General features: G+C 43.7%; 1 protein-coding gene across 2 annotated transcripts in view; it reads right to left on the bottom strand.

The window, feature by feature from the left end:
* SMAD1 (SMAD family member 1) overlaps window positions 1-16,329 on the bottom strand; it is a 48,966-nt gene that overhangs the window by 12,384 nt on the left and 20,253 nt on the right. For both annotated transcript variants that reach the window (XM_073001606.2, XM_078394742.1), the window contains exon 3: window positions 603-860. In XM_073001606.2, the coding sequence (XP_072857707.2) occupies window positions 603-860 (258 nt within the window). The remainder of the gene's footprint in view (window positions 1-602; window positions 861-16,329) is intronic.

Below are 16,329 nucleotides of genomic sequence, written 5' to 3'. Positions count from 1 at the left end.
GCTCTCCATCATCTTGTGACACAATTAGAGGAGTCAGCTTGGATCAAGCACCGAATAGCCTGGTTGTAACAAAGCCAAGAGAACAGCTTATCCCCTATGCTCTCATGATTTGCTGACAGAATTTATCTGATGCCATCTACAATGAACACAAGAACACAAGAAGATCCATGGATACCCCATAATACCCAATTCTTTCCTTGAAACCCCATCCTCTCCTCTACAGTAAAAACAAACAAACAAAAAAACAAACCCAACCCCCATATGGAAAATTGGGTTCCCAGAAATTTACAGGGGACATAGTTTGTCATTCTAACATTAGTTTGGCCCAATCGATATTCTTTGGTTCCTAAATGGCACTTTTCAGCCTCAAAAAGTTTTTTTCAAAGTTTTGGAAAAAAAGAAGCCAGGGCATTTCTAGGACTTTCCACATTTGTCCAACCCTCAAACCTACTGTTACTATACTACAACCATACTAACAAACTATTAAACACACTCACATGCAGACATTTGCCCTGCCAACTGTTGTGTCAAGTTTATGAGCTGACTCAAACAGCATCACAAAAGTGTCTTTAATAGTTAGAATCTGTTCAGAGGATGCTTACCTGGCATCTGGAAAGGACTTCCTGGGTCGGAGCTTGCAGGTGAATGAGGATAGGTGCCACTGCTGCTTCCGGGTGAGTTTGGATAGCTGCTGTTGGGTGAATGTGGGAATGGGTGACTATTGGGCTGCTGGAAAGAGTCTGGAAAAGTCGCATTGTGGGGCATGTGTGGTTCATTCTGTCCCAAGTTGCGAAACTGAGCCAGGAGACTGTGCTGAGGGTTGTATTCACTGTGTCTAGGAACCAGCACTGGAGGAAGAACTGGAATGGAAAGAAGGAAGGAAGAAAGGAAAATTGATGTCTTCATTAACAAGACTTGTCCTTCCAGAACATAAGCAAGTTGTCTGGTACATAGGGACAATAATTACTGTATGTGTAGTAGATGAGTTATGCATATTTCAGAAACAAATAGGTCTAAGCAAAAGGACTTCCTTGTATCCAGTTACTGGATAACTTAAATTCTTCATGCACATACTGCTTGCCAGGGTCCCAGAATCTTAAGCTCAGTTTTCACAGCAGCTGGGAGAAAGGTGGTCAAGGAACAGAGGGAAAATGGGAGAATAAGAGAGGAAATGTTCAGCCTGGTCATTTTCTTCCTAAAACATGGGGAAATATTTTGTATATGATGCCAACTTTCGTAATTTCAGCAAATCTGCCACCTTGTTAACCATTTCATAATGTGTAAGCCAAAACCTTGCTAATGAGGAAATTCTTCGGAAGATAATAATTGCACCATGAACAGAACTAAGAGACAACAGCTGAAAGTTTATTTTTAGCTTAAGCAATGTACTAGAAGGTTAACATTAAAATGTTCCTCATTTAACTCTACACCACTTTGCTTTATTTCTGGAGTGGAAGCATTCTAAGTGTTCAGAAAGCAAATGGAGCATCACATTATGCTTTGGAAACCCCACCGACTAACAATTCCTGGCATGTTTTATTATTTGCTGGGGTGCATGTGTGAAACTTATACGCCTACAGGGCAACACAATTTTCCCCTAACAACTATGAAGTGAGGCAGTGGCATGCGGGCAAACACAGGAAGCCTGAAGCCCATTCCTGTTTATGTTAACACAGTAGTTAAATCTCACCAGACTTACTCCAGATATGCACAGCAGAGCAGCCTTAATACTTACTTCTTTTGCTTCACATCTCTGCTTCTGAAGATCTAAACACAGCTGTAACCCTCTGGAGTTGGGCTAGATCCGGAGTTATGTTGTGCTTCGAAAAGACCCACTGAACTCTGTGGAACCTATGACTGGCATGATTACGTCTCACTTTCAATGGTCTACTCTAAGCGGGACAAAGTCTGGAACCAAGTCAATTCCCCTCACTTCAACCACAGAAATCATGCGCAGAGACTTACTGTAACCATGCAATTCGAGTTTCTTTTTTGTGTAGTGAACAGGAGCTGCAGATGCTGCAACTCAGTTTCTTCCCACCCACCGGAGGTGACATGAAAAACTCCTGACACAATATCAGTACAGGAAGAATCACAATATGGACTCTCCCGCAGGGCCCCAGACTTCTAATAGTAAACATGTATTAAATCTACTCTGCCTCCAATACTGTCATTTCCAAAATGGTTAACCATCAAAACAATAAATAAAATGATACCAACTAAAAACATAACAGTTGAACTTGAAAATGTAGACCAAAACAAAAACAGAATAAAACTGTAGCAGAAGACACAGGAAAAGTTACTAAGTTTTCACCTAAGGCTGAAGAACATAGATACACAGCTTAGTCTGCCACAAGTGGAAACCTCAGATGACAGCAATGAGAGCCTGACCTTGAAGCTGAAGAATGTCTAGATTGTCCTACGCTCCTACTGAACGTCAGAGGAAACAGCAGAAGGGAAGAAAAGCTTCCTGCCACGCTCTTCAACTTGAAGCTGGCCATCTGGGAAGCTACAGTGCCCAGATCTTCTCGTCTAGTAAGTAACAATTCAGTGCACCTCTCTCCACCTGCTCATGTGGGCTAGAGAGAGTGAGTGCCAGGATCATGTCAAGAATCTCATTGGGCCTTAACGACTCAGTGTAATGGTAACGCTAGCCTGCACTTACCTGCCCACCCTTTCCAGCTCCAAAGGCTGAAAAAGCCAGGGTGCAACAACTGGTCCCCAATTGCATGCAGAGGTGAAAGGACAAGGGAGTGGCAGGATATTGGCAGCCACACATATTGTCACAAGTGCCAAGGCCAGTGAAAGGTTGTGGACAACCAGGTGCCAGATAACAGGATTAAGTGCATTCCAGCTCCCTTGAAAAACTATTCTAAAAACAAGGCACAATGTAGACTGCTTTCCCAGCTATCACTTTCCTAAGAAGACAGAGGCACCTCCAGGAGGACCCCCAATGATGATCTTAGTGGAGCGCAGGATGGGGATGTTTTGGATGACAGCGCCAACAGACCTTTTCCATTGGCCATGCTGGATGTATCTGATGAGAGGCGTAAAGATGGGGGTATTCATATTTGTATCCCCGCACAGGTGGCATTAACGAGGGTCCAGCCCCATGGGGCCGGATGGTCCACTCACCAATCCGCCGTGGATGCAGATGGCGTGATTCTACCAATGGCGCCGCAGCATGCGATCCGCTCGCCACTCTTCGACCTTGAGCGACGCTTGTCCTCCCACCTCCTGCCAGGAGTAGCGAGCGGATTGTGCGCTGCAGAGCCATTCATAGAATAGCGCCATCCATGGCGGATCAGTGAGTGGACCGTCTGGACCCATGGGGCTAGACCCTTGTTAATGCCACCTGTGCAGGGATATTCATATTCGTATACGAATACCCCCATCTCTAGCATAGACCCAACCATCTGGAGAGCCAAAGAGCTACGGATGCAGGTGTGTATAAGGGGCAAATACTAATTCATGATGTGGAAAGGATTGCAGCCCAGCTCTTTTCCTAGCTCAAAAAGAGAAATCTTCAGCAATGTGTGTGTGTGTGTGTGTGTGTGTGTGTGTGTGTGTTTGTGTGCGCAGAATATTTAATTGTATAGGACTGTGCACACATTCACATGTATGCCATACTCTTTTTCTACAGGAGCAGCTTATGGCAGCACAGGAGGGCTTATTATTTTTCTTGTTACAATAATTTTCTATATTAGACTCGATGGGGAGAAATAATTTACCAAAGGTCAACTAGGGACATTTACAAATTTAAACTTAAATTTTCACACTAACAAATCCAGTATTTTGGCCTTCCCCATTTGTAAATTCCAGAGACATAACAGTACTTGGGAATTATAGCACCCGTACAGTTGAAGCAAAAAGTGGACTAATTGTAGCCCACCAGATGTTTTTTGTTTGCACCTCTTCTCAGTCCTTGCCATCAGTGTCAATGGTAAGGAAAGATAGGAGCTGCAGACTGAAAATATCTGGAGGGCCACAACTTGTCCAGCCCTGGTTCAAAGAGCCTTCTCTTTTCCTACTATATATTTCAAGGAATTAAAAGGTTGCATCATCTTTCCCTGCTCAGCTCCCTCACAGTGGTCCCCAACCTTTTTCACCTCACAGACCGGTTGGGGAAGGTGGCCCCCCTGTGCTAATGTGCATGCACAAACAAGCACACATGCTCCCTTGCACAAATGAGCGCACGCTCGAGTGCATGTGCAAACAGCAGTGCGGAACTTGTGTGGGCAAGCATGCACTTGTGCACATGCACAAACAGCAGTGCAGCGCTTGTGCGGACACGTGCTCATGCGCATACACAAATGGCAGCATGTCATTTGTCTGGGCACGCTTGCGCTTGTGCACATGCGCAAACGGCGGTACAGCACAGCCGAATCAGCTGTGTGGGGGTGAGTCCAGGGGGGAGCGGGGCAGGAGGTTCTATCTCTGCTGTTGGGAGACCTCTGCTGTAAAGATATCAAAAGTTTAGAATAACTCTGGTCTTGATTACTGAAATAAACAACATATTTCCTTTTTCCTCTGTGGTTTAAAACAGAATACAGAACATTGTTACAAGTTATGTAATTCACTGCTTTTTTGAATAACTGGAAGAAAATTTCCAGTGTGCCTTTGGCATACCCATTTTTGGACTGCTAATCAGTCTTTCCAAGGGCAACGAGGTACTAGATTTTCCACGTAAACTACAGACAAAGGGCAGAAAGAAGGGCAAGTGACATTTTTGGTATGATTTTTCCTTACCAACTCATGTGTGTCACTGATTTAATACCCTCTGGTATTGTGGAAAGTTTTGTGAAGGAGTACATTGTTTTAAGTCTTCCTATCAGGCAAAAAAAAATCCTACAAAGGTCTAGGTAGCATCTCTCACATGGACCACGAAATGTGGGTTCAGAGAGAAGTGTTTTGTTTGGGTTCTTGAACTGGCCTCAGGTTCTGAGGTGGAACTGTCCTAGCAGATAAACATTCATACCCCACCCTAGCAGGGTACTGTTACAACACTTTTTAATCAAATTATAGGAAAGATGCCCCAGTTTGCTGCTTATGATCAAGTCCTAGTAAATGCCCTGAGCTGCCATTCTCAAGTTTCTGAGTGTGCTTTGGTTGTTCTCAGAGCTATGTGGAAAAGCCATTGTCACTGTCTGAGGCTTCTCTCATTAGTGCACGTGTCCCCCACCACCCCATGCAATTACTAAGGTGCACATGCCTGACAGTGTCATGAGCAACATCTTTAAGAAAAAGTGTATCCCCCTCCTAAAAAAAAAAACCTGGCAGAAGTTGGATAAAGAAAGCATGCACAGCCTGTGTGCATGCATGTGCTAGGAAAAAAGATTTAGCTTGATCAAGATTTAGCCTGGAAAAAGATTTAGCTTGATCAAGTTAGACACCTCCACTGTACAAAATAAATTGCTAAAATTCAACTCAGCAGGGAAGGAGGCTGATCTCAGAAGTAGCTGCCAGCCCAGGGGAAGGAGCATAATTGAAGAGACAGCATGAGACTTCTCCTGTGTTGAGCCAAGCACACCTGTTGCTACAAAGCAATCAAATGGCACAGATCCCCCTCTCTGGAGAGACTGGGAGACCCTGGAGGTTACGGGGTGAGAGACGTTAACTCTTTCTGTTCTTGGACCAAGCAAGAAAGCTGCACAAGGACTTCAGTTATATCTTCCTAAGCAGCAGCTCTGAAACTTGGTTCCCTAGGAGTTGGTTCCTACTTCCTGGACAATCTTGGCTGAGTCTTCTTGGAGTTTAAAAACCAACAAAAGGATAACCAGGTTTGGGAGTCACTGATCTAGAAGAGTCTGGTATTAGCCACATGTCTTGAATTACAACTCCCATTATCCTTGACCACTGACCATAGGGGCTGAGGCTCATCTGAGTTATGGTCCAGAAGTCTTGAGGGCACCAATCCTTCTCCTAATTAAGTCTACCTTGCCAAATAGTAGTACTGCCCTGGCAAGCTACCCTTACAAGATGTAATGTAGATAATTTCACAAACATGTTTGATTTTCTTCTCATACTTCATCCACTGCCTCTCTGGACTTTCAAAATCCCACGCTAGACACATGTAATAAATAGCACAGCTGATGCACCGCTGCACATTTTGTCATTCTCCAGTGACATCAGAGCATCAACCCTAAACCCATGTAGGCAAGGAGAAAGCCTGTCCATGGGGACTCAGCTGCAGTTTGTCACACAGCTTAAATAAGCAATTTAAGATTAAACCATTACCAAGTAAATCTTTGAAACTATACATGCATAAATCTTCCAAAGGATTTGGACCTATATATCCAAGGCAGCACATGAGGACAATAGCTATTTGCTTCTTTACACACACAAAACCATGCAGGTGTCTGACAACTTACAAATGGAGATGTTCTCCTAGCTGTTGGACTTTTGAAACCCAAATTCAGTTCTCTTGCATGGGAGCTAAAATAGATCCTTTCTAGCTCCCATGCATGGGGCGGTCACAGCAAAAAAAACTGTGTAGACTAGAGGGAAAGAATTTTAAACTCCCCAACCTGTTTGCAGGGAGGTCCATTTGATCAGGCCCTAGCACACTTATCTTGAAGTGAAGAGAAAATAAACTTTCAATTAAATGCTATGCATTAATGTAGCATGTACATCAAATTTTATTGCTTTTCACCAGGGAGTCTGTATTCTTTTATACCCAATATGAACTACCGTATATACTCAAGTATGGTAAAGGTAAGGGTTCCCCTTGACATTTTAGTTAGTCGTGTTCGACTGCTCATCCCCGTTTCCAAGCCGTAGAGCCAGCGTTTGTCCGAAGACAGTTTCCGTTGTCCAGCGTGGCCAGTGCGACTTAGATTCGGAACGCTGTTTACCTTCCCACTGAGGTGGTACCTATTTATCTACTCGCACTTACATGCTTTTGAACTGCTAGGTTGGCGAGGAGCTGGGACAAAGCGACAGGAGCTCACTCCGTCGCGTGGATTCGATCTTACAACTGTTGGTCTTCTGATCCTGCAGCACACAAAGGCTTCTGCAGTTTAGCCTGCAGCGCCACCACGTCCCCCTATACTCAAGTATAAGCCGACCCAAATATAAGCTGAGCCACCCAATTTTACCACAAAAACTGGGAAAACTAATTGACTCGAGTCAAAGCCGAGGGTGGAAATGCAGCAGCTACTGGTAAATTTCAAAAATAAAATAAAAACCAATAAAATTACATTAATCGAGCCATCAGTAGGTTAAATGTTTTTGAAGATACTGCCCTTCTGAGCTATGAGACACACTTTACTGACTGCGGAAAGAGGACTCATACCAGATGCTGCGCTTATCTACTACTGCGTAACAAGATGGAGCGAGATGGAGAATGGAGGAGGAAGGTGGGTACACAGAATATGCAGAAGGAGGAGGATGTCCTGGAAGCGGAAATGCAGTGTACTTAACCCGGGTCATCGGACCACCCACAGAGGTTGCAGGAGCCCAGAGATGAGTGGGGTGTCTGGAGAACACCTGCACTGCAGGGGAGAACATGTAATTTTGACACTGACTGTATAAGATGAAGGAATGCTTTTTCAGCAAAAAAATTGTGCTGAAAAACTAGGCTTATACAGTACTTTAACCTATTCATGTATTTGAAGAAAGGGACTGTATTCTACAACAGTTGAAACTGGCTGAAATCCTGTTGCTCAGCCTTACTAAGTTGCACTAGAACACCCCACTGAATCAATGGGGATTTGGTGAGTCACCTTCTCAGTAGGTTCCACTGATTCAAATGGGCCTAATCTACCTGCAACTTACGGTACTTGAGCATAGTAGGTCACAACTAGACTATACTAATTTAAATTAATAAAATTTACGGAGGACTCACCAAATCCCCACTGATTCAATGGACCTCCTCTAGTGCAACTTACTACCCTAAGCAACAGAATTTCATGCATTGAAATATTGTTTTTAAGTCTTAAGGGTACCACAATATTTCTGGTGTTGCCCTAAGGCTATGCAGCTCACCCAGGGCTATTACACACACTAGCTCTTTTCCCAGGAGGTGTAATGGAAAATTAAACTCCATTCCCAACTCATTGAGCTATCCAGCCAGAGAAAGCAGGAACAGCTTGCAACAATACTCTTTTCCTGGGAAAATCCATTTATCTCAGCTATGACAACTGCAGGCATGCACAGAGGGAACAGGGAAGATAAAATGATGGAGATGACACCATAGTCCTTGCTACTCAGAAGGCCTCAAGGGCTTCAACCCTGAAATTCATGGCTCCACTATACATGTAGTTCATGAATTGGAAATATTACTGATCTACAACAAATGCATGGTGATCTACTAATAAATTCTAATCTGCATCTTGTTTGCTTCAGATCTAAACTAATTACCCACCCTGTTACCTTAATCAATGTACAGCCTTCCAAACATTGTCCAACTGCAACTTTCAGTACAGTATCTCTTACTACGGGTTATGCTAGGACAAGCTGAAGGGAACTGCAGTCTGACAAAATCTGGTGGATCAAACTCTCCCTCTATTTAGAACTCTGAAAAATGAAAGATTTTCATTTTAAATCTGTCTATCTTGCTATAAAAGGGATATTTATATTTATTTCAAAGCAGCAAAAACTTCTTGCTTGCCCTTGTTCTCCATAGTATCTCCTCTCCCCTCAGGGTTATTACAGTCCTGCATTCCCTTCCAAAAATAATGCTCGTAGCAAGGGAGCTCAGCACACAACTGGCCTATTCACTCCTTCTACTCTTTTGAGTACAGCCTTGCCAGCTGGTCGCAAAACAGACCAGGGAATATCAAGTGGTGTTTTCTAGGTTCTTATAGTGTGCAGAGATACTGAATATTGTCTTCATCAGCTTTCAGGAGCAACAGCAGCAGCATCTTGCTGATTCCTTGAGACAAAATGATAAAGCAGGAATGAGAAATATGTAGCACTCCAGATGTGTTCAGTCTGCAACTTTCATCATCTTTCACAACGGATTACTCCTGCAAGGGCTGGTGGGAGATGCAGTCAAGCATCATCTAAAGAGCCTTGTGTTCCCCAACTAATGGATCTGAAAACTACTTTCACATAAAAGAGCATTCAATCTCAATTATTGGGCTTGACCCAAAGTACAATATAGCTAAGCAAGAAGAAGGGTAAAACTATGTTCTTTAGTTAACTAATGGCCCAGATGTTAGCCCACAGATCACTAACACCAACAACCAGCTAGCAAGAAAATATATCCTTCACAACCTACCGTACAGTATTTTTTGCTCCATAAGACACAGCTCTTCATGAGACGCGCCCAATTTTTAGGGGAGCAAAACAGGAAAAAATATTCTGGTGATTTCAGCCCGCTGGGCCTGCAGGGTGGTGGTGGTGGAAGACGGCTGGGAAAGGTCTGGGAAGGGAAGTGAAGGTGGCAATTTTGGCCCGCTGGGCCCACGGGGGGTGGGTGGAGGATGGCTAGGATGGGTCTGGGAAGAGAAGGTGGAGATTGTGGCCCGCTGGGCCCACGGGGGTGGGTGGGTGGAGGATGGCTGAGAAGGGAAGGGAAGGTGGCGATTTTGGCCCACAGGGGTGGTGGTGGAGGATGGCTGGGAAGGGTCTGGGAAGGGAAGGGAAGGGAAGGTGGAGATTTTGGCCCGCTGGGCTTGCGGGGAGGGTGCAGAAAGGCCGGGTAGGGTTTCAGAGGGGTACTGCAAGCATCGGTTTGGGCCTTCCTCCACCCCCGCGTGGACCCACTGGGGCCGAAACCGCCACCTCCCTTCCCTGACTCTTACCAGCCTCCTTCACCACCCCCCGCGGGCCCAGCGGGCCTAAATCACCCCCCCCCCCGTAGACCTCCGGGAGCTTACCTGCCCTTCCTCCATAGCTTCTTCCTAACTGTTGTTGCAAAAGAGCTACCAAGAAGCAGCCTCTTTCACCACCTACGGTTAGAATTTAAACTGCAACCTTTTTACAGTATTCACTCCATAAGACGCACACACTTTCCCCCTTACTTTTTTGGGGGGGGAACGAAAAATACAGTACCTTTGGACTCCTTAGGTCAGAACAGTGAAATGTGAGAGGAGATATACTACGTGTGTGCATGTTTCTCTTTATGTATCTTTAAAGCATCTGACTTTGCTTGCTGCAAAGGGAAAGCAAATTAAACACACAAGCAAGGGAAAATGGGTTTTAATCTATTTTTTAACTGTATTTGATTTATTTAGCTGTAAGTCGTGTTGCATCCCATTTGTAGGGGAAAGCTGGCTATAAATAATATACATGTACATTTTTAAAGTACTTATTCAAGCTATGTCTACAAATCATTTAAAGATTTCATACAGTGTACTCCCACTAAGTTATGCACAGGCCATGCAAACCAGTACAGAAACATATTTATATTATAGATTCAGAGTGATAATAACACTGTGAAAAACCAAAAGGAAAGCTGAGATCAAGCAAGAGGACTCATCTAGGAAATCAGAATGCATTATGTTTTTTAACGGAGGATCACATCAAGCTAAGGGGTTGGGGCCAAACATGTACACAGAGGCATATGCAGCTACATCACTCTCAGGATACATGGATGGGGAGCTTCAAACTTCACCTGCCTGCCTGCTGAAATCTTAGAGACCACTGGCAAGTGTGTGTAAATGGAAAACTCTCCAAGAAAATTATTAGATCTTCTAAACACTGGTTCTTAACCTTTGTTACGCAGATGTTTTTGGACTGCAACTCCCAGAAGCCTTCACCATCAGCTCTGCTGGCTGAAGTTTCTGGGAACTGCAGTTCAAAAACACCTGAGTAACAAAGGTTAAGAACCACTGTTCTAAAGGTCCCCACTCAGAAAACAGCTGGGGAACAGTAGCATCCCCTCGTGCCCAGGTAATCAGCTAGTCTGCACAGAAAAGCTGTGCCTCAAACTTTGGCAACAACCAAGGGCCACATACAGTCCTCAGATAGTTCATCTCTATTGTAAATATTTAACTATATCACATAAGACTTGTGTATACATGTCTAAAATACTATAATACCACACTTTAGTTGCAGTTTTCCAATAAGGAATGTATTTGAAAAATAGTAAAGCCTGGTCACCCAAAAATCTGAAGTTGTTATTTTCTTTTAAGAAAGTCCTCTTGGATTACAGACAGAGTCAACTTGCAAACTCCTGAAGGAGTGGAACTTTCTCCAGCAAAGCCCCTTAACTCTGACCCAAGCATTATTCTATATGCTTATCTGAACATGTAGCAGGTACTGAGACTGTTGTACAGCTCTGCCTTCCCTGTAAGACATAGTACAACAGCCTACTGCCAGCTGGATTTTTGCCAAGTGGAGACCATAATCAGCTTAGACTTCTTCTCTGCAGAAAGCTGGTGTCAGTGACAGGAGATCCTAAGTTGCTTTCAGGTAGTTATATAGCATCACGGCCTTAATGCTGACCCAAATTCCACTTGCATCCCCTTCTGCGGAAAGTTCAATATCAAAGCTGGAAGAGATCCCCAAAAATATGATTTCATGCATTTTAGGGGATTCGTGTAGGGAACTGCTTAGAGAATAAAGTGGTGAGGAGATGAACTGTTTTGGAGGGAAGGTAAAGGCTCTCCTTGACATTTAGTCCAGTCGTGTCCAACTCTAGGGCACAGTGCTCATCCCCATCTCCAAGCCATAGAGCCAGTGTTTGTCTGAAGACAGTTTCCATGGTCATGTGGCAGTGCAACTAGACACGGAACGCCGTTGCGTTCCCACCGAAGTGGTGCCTATTTATCTACTCGCATTTTTGCATGCTTTTGAACTACTAGGTTAACAGGAGCTGGGACAAGTGACGGGAGCTCACTCCGTCACATGGATTCGATCTTACGACTGCTGGTCTTCTGACCTTGCAGCACAGAGGCTTCTGCAGTTTAACCTGCAGCACCACCACGTCCCTACTTTTTGGAGGGAAAGGGGGCTGCAAATGGAAGGAAGGAGGAATGAAATGATCTGATCCACTGAAATGTAGATAGATGTTTGAAGGGGGAAGATAGGTAACATTTTTTAAAAATACCCATCCAAATCTGAAAATCTCAAACAATAAGAACTCTAAATTGTCGTTCAACAGAAGAAAATGGAAACAGGAATAATTATTTTTCTCTGGCTATTCTCCTAAATCACCACTGCATGCAATACTGATGAATGAAGCTTGCACAGCTAAAATTACACAAGTAATAGCACTGCATGAAAGTCAAAAACTGCAAAGAACACGGTGAATTGTGGAAAATTATCCCTTGTTTTGAATTTGTTTCTTTTCTACAGCATTTGTGGGCAAAAGGTACTCCGTAAGATGTTGGAGTCTAACTTTCATGAGCCCTAATCAGGCTATCCAGTGGTAAGAGACAATCAGGCTGTACTGTACTGCACTGCACATGTTAGAACATCTCTTGAACAAATTTCCTGCTGTGAGAGATGTACACTTGTGATGCCTCAACTTGTGTACAAAAAAGCCCACTTTCAAAATGTACAAACATACAAGCAACTGGAACACTGAATACTTACACTAGTGACTATCTTTTGACCCTGACAACATTCATCAAACATAATGGCTGAAACCCAGTAGTAAATCGCAACTAGAGCAGGCATATTGAATCAGCGAGGATTTGGTGAGTCAACTCCTCCATGAGTTTCACTGACTCACCTGCCTACTCTAATTGCAACTCACTCCTGGGATTTCAGCCATTGTTTGCATTTTCTGTTAAGGGATGTGAAGTAGATTAGGTTGAGAGAGGGTGTCTGGCCCAGTGCCACCTAGAGAGAGTTATCATGGCTCAATGGGGTTTAGAACCTGGTCTGTCTCTGACCCTTAAGTCCTAAACTACTCTGGCCATGCATCTTGAACATTCCCAATCATGAATTCCGCTCAAGGACAAACTGACCCTCTAAAGAAGCCTTGACTGTTCCTTCTAACTAGTCATCACAGAATGACGCGAACTGCATCAATAAATAGATACCTTCTCCCAAGGGAAGAATTAATACCCACTCAGTTTGGTGTCCACTGAGTAAGTCTAGTGAGCAACAACCACAAAAAGACAATTCGGTGCAACACGCCATCCTCCCCCACAGCTCAAGTGGCATTTGCAAGGAAACCGGACACTGAGGGCATCTTCAAATGCTTTAAACCATCTATAAGCCAAATGTTCCAGAACTTCAAAGTTAAAAGAAAAGAGGGATGTTTAGAAACAACAGTATTAGTGCCAGCTGTTTATCCACAATGTGTTTTGACTTAGGACAATCTGCTTCAGCTCATTTGCTAGCCAGACTTCTCAGTCTTAAAACAAAAACCTCCGTCCTTCAATCCCATATGGAAAGATATCATGTCTGTTGGGGGGGGGGGGGAGAAAGTACCAGAATGGCAGATGGGAAGCTTTTTTCTTTTTCTTTTTTTAATACACTTCTCAATATATTCTAGCTGTAGGCCCAGTGGCTGTGCAGGCTGGCGTACTCCGTGAATTGTAGTCTAAAAAGTAACTCTTCCTCTCTGGATTTCAAGCAGATTACTAGTTCCTCTTTCTGTTGGTCCAACATTTAATGTCTTCATCACCTACATACAGAGACAACCTCCTCCCCAGCCCCCCCCCCCCCGCTAATACTGGCACTTCTGTTTTAAAGATAATTGCCTCCAGGATGTCTCCACAGTACAAAACCATTAGAGAAACTGTGCCAGTGGGAGAGAGGTGCAGCCCTAATCCTGGGGAGAGACAGTAAGTAAAGAAAGCTACAGTTCCTAAGCAGTGGATAAGTCCAATTAACGTGAAATACCACAAGAGGCTCAGCAAATTACATCAACAAATTAAGTAAATTGCTCGCTTCTTTTTGTCATTTAGTTCTAAGGCCAAAAGAGTGCAGTTTAAGTCAAATCAATGTTAAGAATATAACTAGAACAGACTTCTAGCAGTTTACATTATTAACTTCTCAACACAGACACAACGGAGACCTAACCTGGTGTGTGTGTGCGGCCCCTCATTTTCGGTGGGAAATAATAAAGGAGTCGTCTTTATAACTTTCAAACTTTCCTCTTTATTTTCTCCAAAGTCCACCAGCACTTCACTTATACGGTCAAACGGTTTCAACGTGGGCAACAGGCCACAACTATCAGACATATAACTCTTATTATAGTCCCATGGGCTCAATGGCGGGAGTCCCCACGCCATTCCTTGGACTCCAGTTTCTGGAGAGGGGTGCTCCGGATCACACATATAGTTCCGCAGCATGTATGGCGTACCCACCCCCTCTTGTCCGGTCCCTCAGGAAAGTGAAGATCCGTGGCTCCTCTTTCACGCTGCAACTCTGCTTCACGAGGTGCCACAATCACAGTCCATTCTCTTGTCACATACAGGCTTAGCTTCTCTCTTTCAACCTCTGGGTCCGGCAAGAGTCCACCCACTTTTAAGTTCGGGAAGTCCCGTATCAAGCTCTGAGTGCGAATCCTCTCAAATACTCGTTTGCGTTTCTCTTGCGCCTTTTTCTCATATTCCTCCACCACACTACTAAACCATTGTACCCCTTACTCATTTATATCCTCCTCCCAAACCGCTACTTCTTGCTCCGCCCACTCCCCCTCTATTAATCCTTCTACCAAGCAAACCTCCGTCTTTCCCGCTTCACTCTCCAATTTCAACTCTCCCGCCTTTTCTGTAACTGTCATTGCTTCTGTCTGTTGATCCCTTCCATTCGTCTTTTCTTCTTTGCCTACATCTCCTACAGTCAAGGACGACACACTTCTACTCTCTGCTCCTTCGGGGGGGGAGAGAACTAGACTGCATTAAGCATAATTACTTGTGTGTGGCACTAAGTTGATGTTTAGGATGCATCTGCAAATGGGAAAATTGGTATTATTAGTTCCTTCACCTTATACAGAATGTAAAAATAAAAATCCCCAAAACAAAATGGTTCCAAAGCCAGAATTCAGCTCCAGTTGAATACTTTCAGCTCCAGTAGAATACTCATGGGCTCCTCACTACACCCCTATATTTGAAGTCTCCCTATTCTTTTCGCAAGACCTAGTGAAACAACATATTCCTGTATCAGATTCAAAGGTATGTTTAATATGTACCGAAGTCAGCCAGCTCAACTTGGCATCCTCTTTAAACTTCAACACTTCTGTGTACACAGTACAGAGACAAATAGTTTGGGATAGTCAGTTACAGTTAGCTATTACAGACATGCCTGCACAAGGCATTTCTTTCCGACAATTGTGCTGGAGTGTTTGCCAGATGACGACAAGCTTCCCCCCATCAATTCCTCCTTGTCCATACCACCACATATAGGCAGCATCTACCAGGAAGCATGCTGACAAAGCTCACGCTCTCCCAGCTTTGAACTGCCAGTTAAATTCACTCCTGCCCTTCATCCGCAGCTGTCTCAGTTTTCCAGCTGACATATCACTTTTCTTAATGACCACACCAAAAAAAGAGCGCCTCATGATGCGTGTCCATCTCTAATGCACAAAAATGCAGGCAGTTACAATGCCAACATCTTTCTGCAACTTCCCCTCTCCCCCCCCCCCTTTATTTAGCATGCATATGACAGCCCCTTATTCAAAAATTCTACCAGACAAGGGATGGCAAAGTCTGGTCTGTGGACTGTTTGGCCCTAAAAGCTCGGGGGGGGGGGGGGGAAGCAAATAAAATAAAATAAAATAAAATAAATAAAAAATAAAAAAAGAGACAAACATTGTTATCTTCTGGTCCTGGAATTTTTCTTACAGGCTTAGCAGTGCCTCTTAAGATTTTTCAAACTATCCAAATAAAAATGGAATGGAATTGCAACTGCTTCTATATCCAATTCTCTTTTTAAAAAAAAGCCCAAAATAGCCATTTTTAGCTCCATGCAGCCCAACAAAGGCTTAAGAGCACTCATTTGACCCCCAGGTCTCCCGAGCTTGCTCATCCCATATTAGAATGCCAACTCTCCACTGCCCAAAAAAACTGAACTGGTTCTTCAAATCTGATTACTGTATATGGACTAGATTTAATATATAACTATATTTAGTATGCAACTCTCCCCCAGATCACTACAGATCCTCATGCAAATCTTCAAAACATAACTATGGAATCACTGCAGCTCATATGACTTAATTTATTTTAAGTCAGAACTACTGAAGTATTGAACTAAATCTAGGCCTAAACAAGGAAAAGAATTATCCTAGCCAGTCAATAGATTCATTAACAGAATGAATGTTAGAGCCTGTCTCCCCACAAATCGGATAAACAAGCTCAAGTCTACTTGAAATGGGTACACTTCATTCTAATATGGAAGTCAGTGTTACAGACACTGCTACAGCTGTCATCCAAACAGCAAGTTAGCTCACTTTCCAGCAGAAAATAAAGGTGAAGGTCACAT

The sequence above is a fragment of the Pogona vitticeps genome, chromosome 5, assembly GCF_051106095.1.
Source record: "Pogona vitticeps strain Pit_001003342236 chromosome 5, PviZW2.1, whole genome shotgun sequence".
In the NCBI taxonomy this organism is placed as follows: domain Eukaryota; kingdom Metazoa; phylum Chordata; class Lepidosauria; order Squamata; family Agamidae; genus Pogona; species Pogona vitticeps.
The sequence above is the reverse complement of the archived record's forward strand: the minus strand, read 5'-3'. Positions and strand labels throughout refer to the sequence as shown.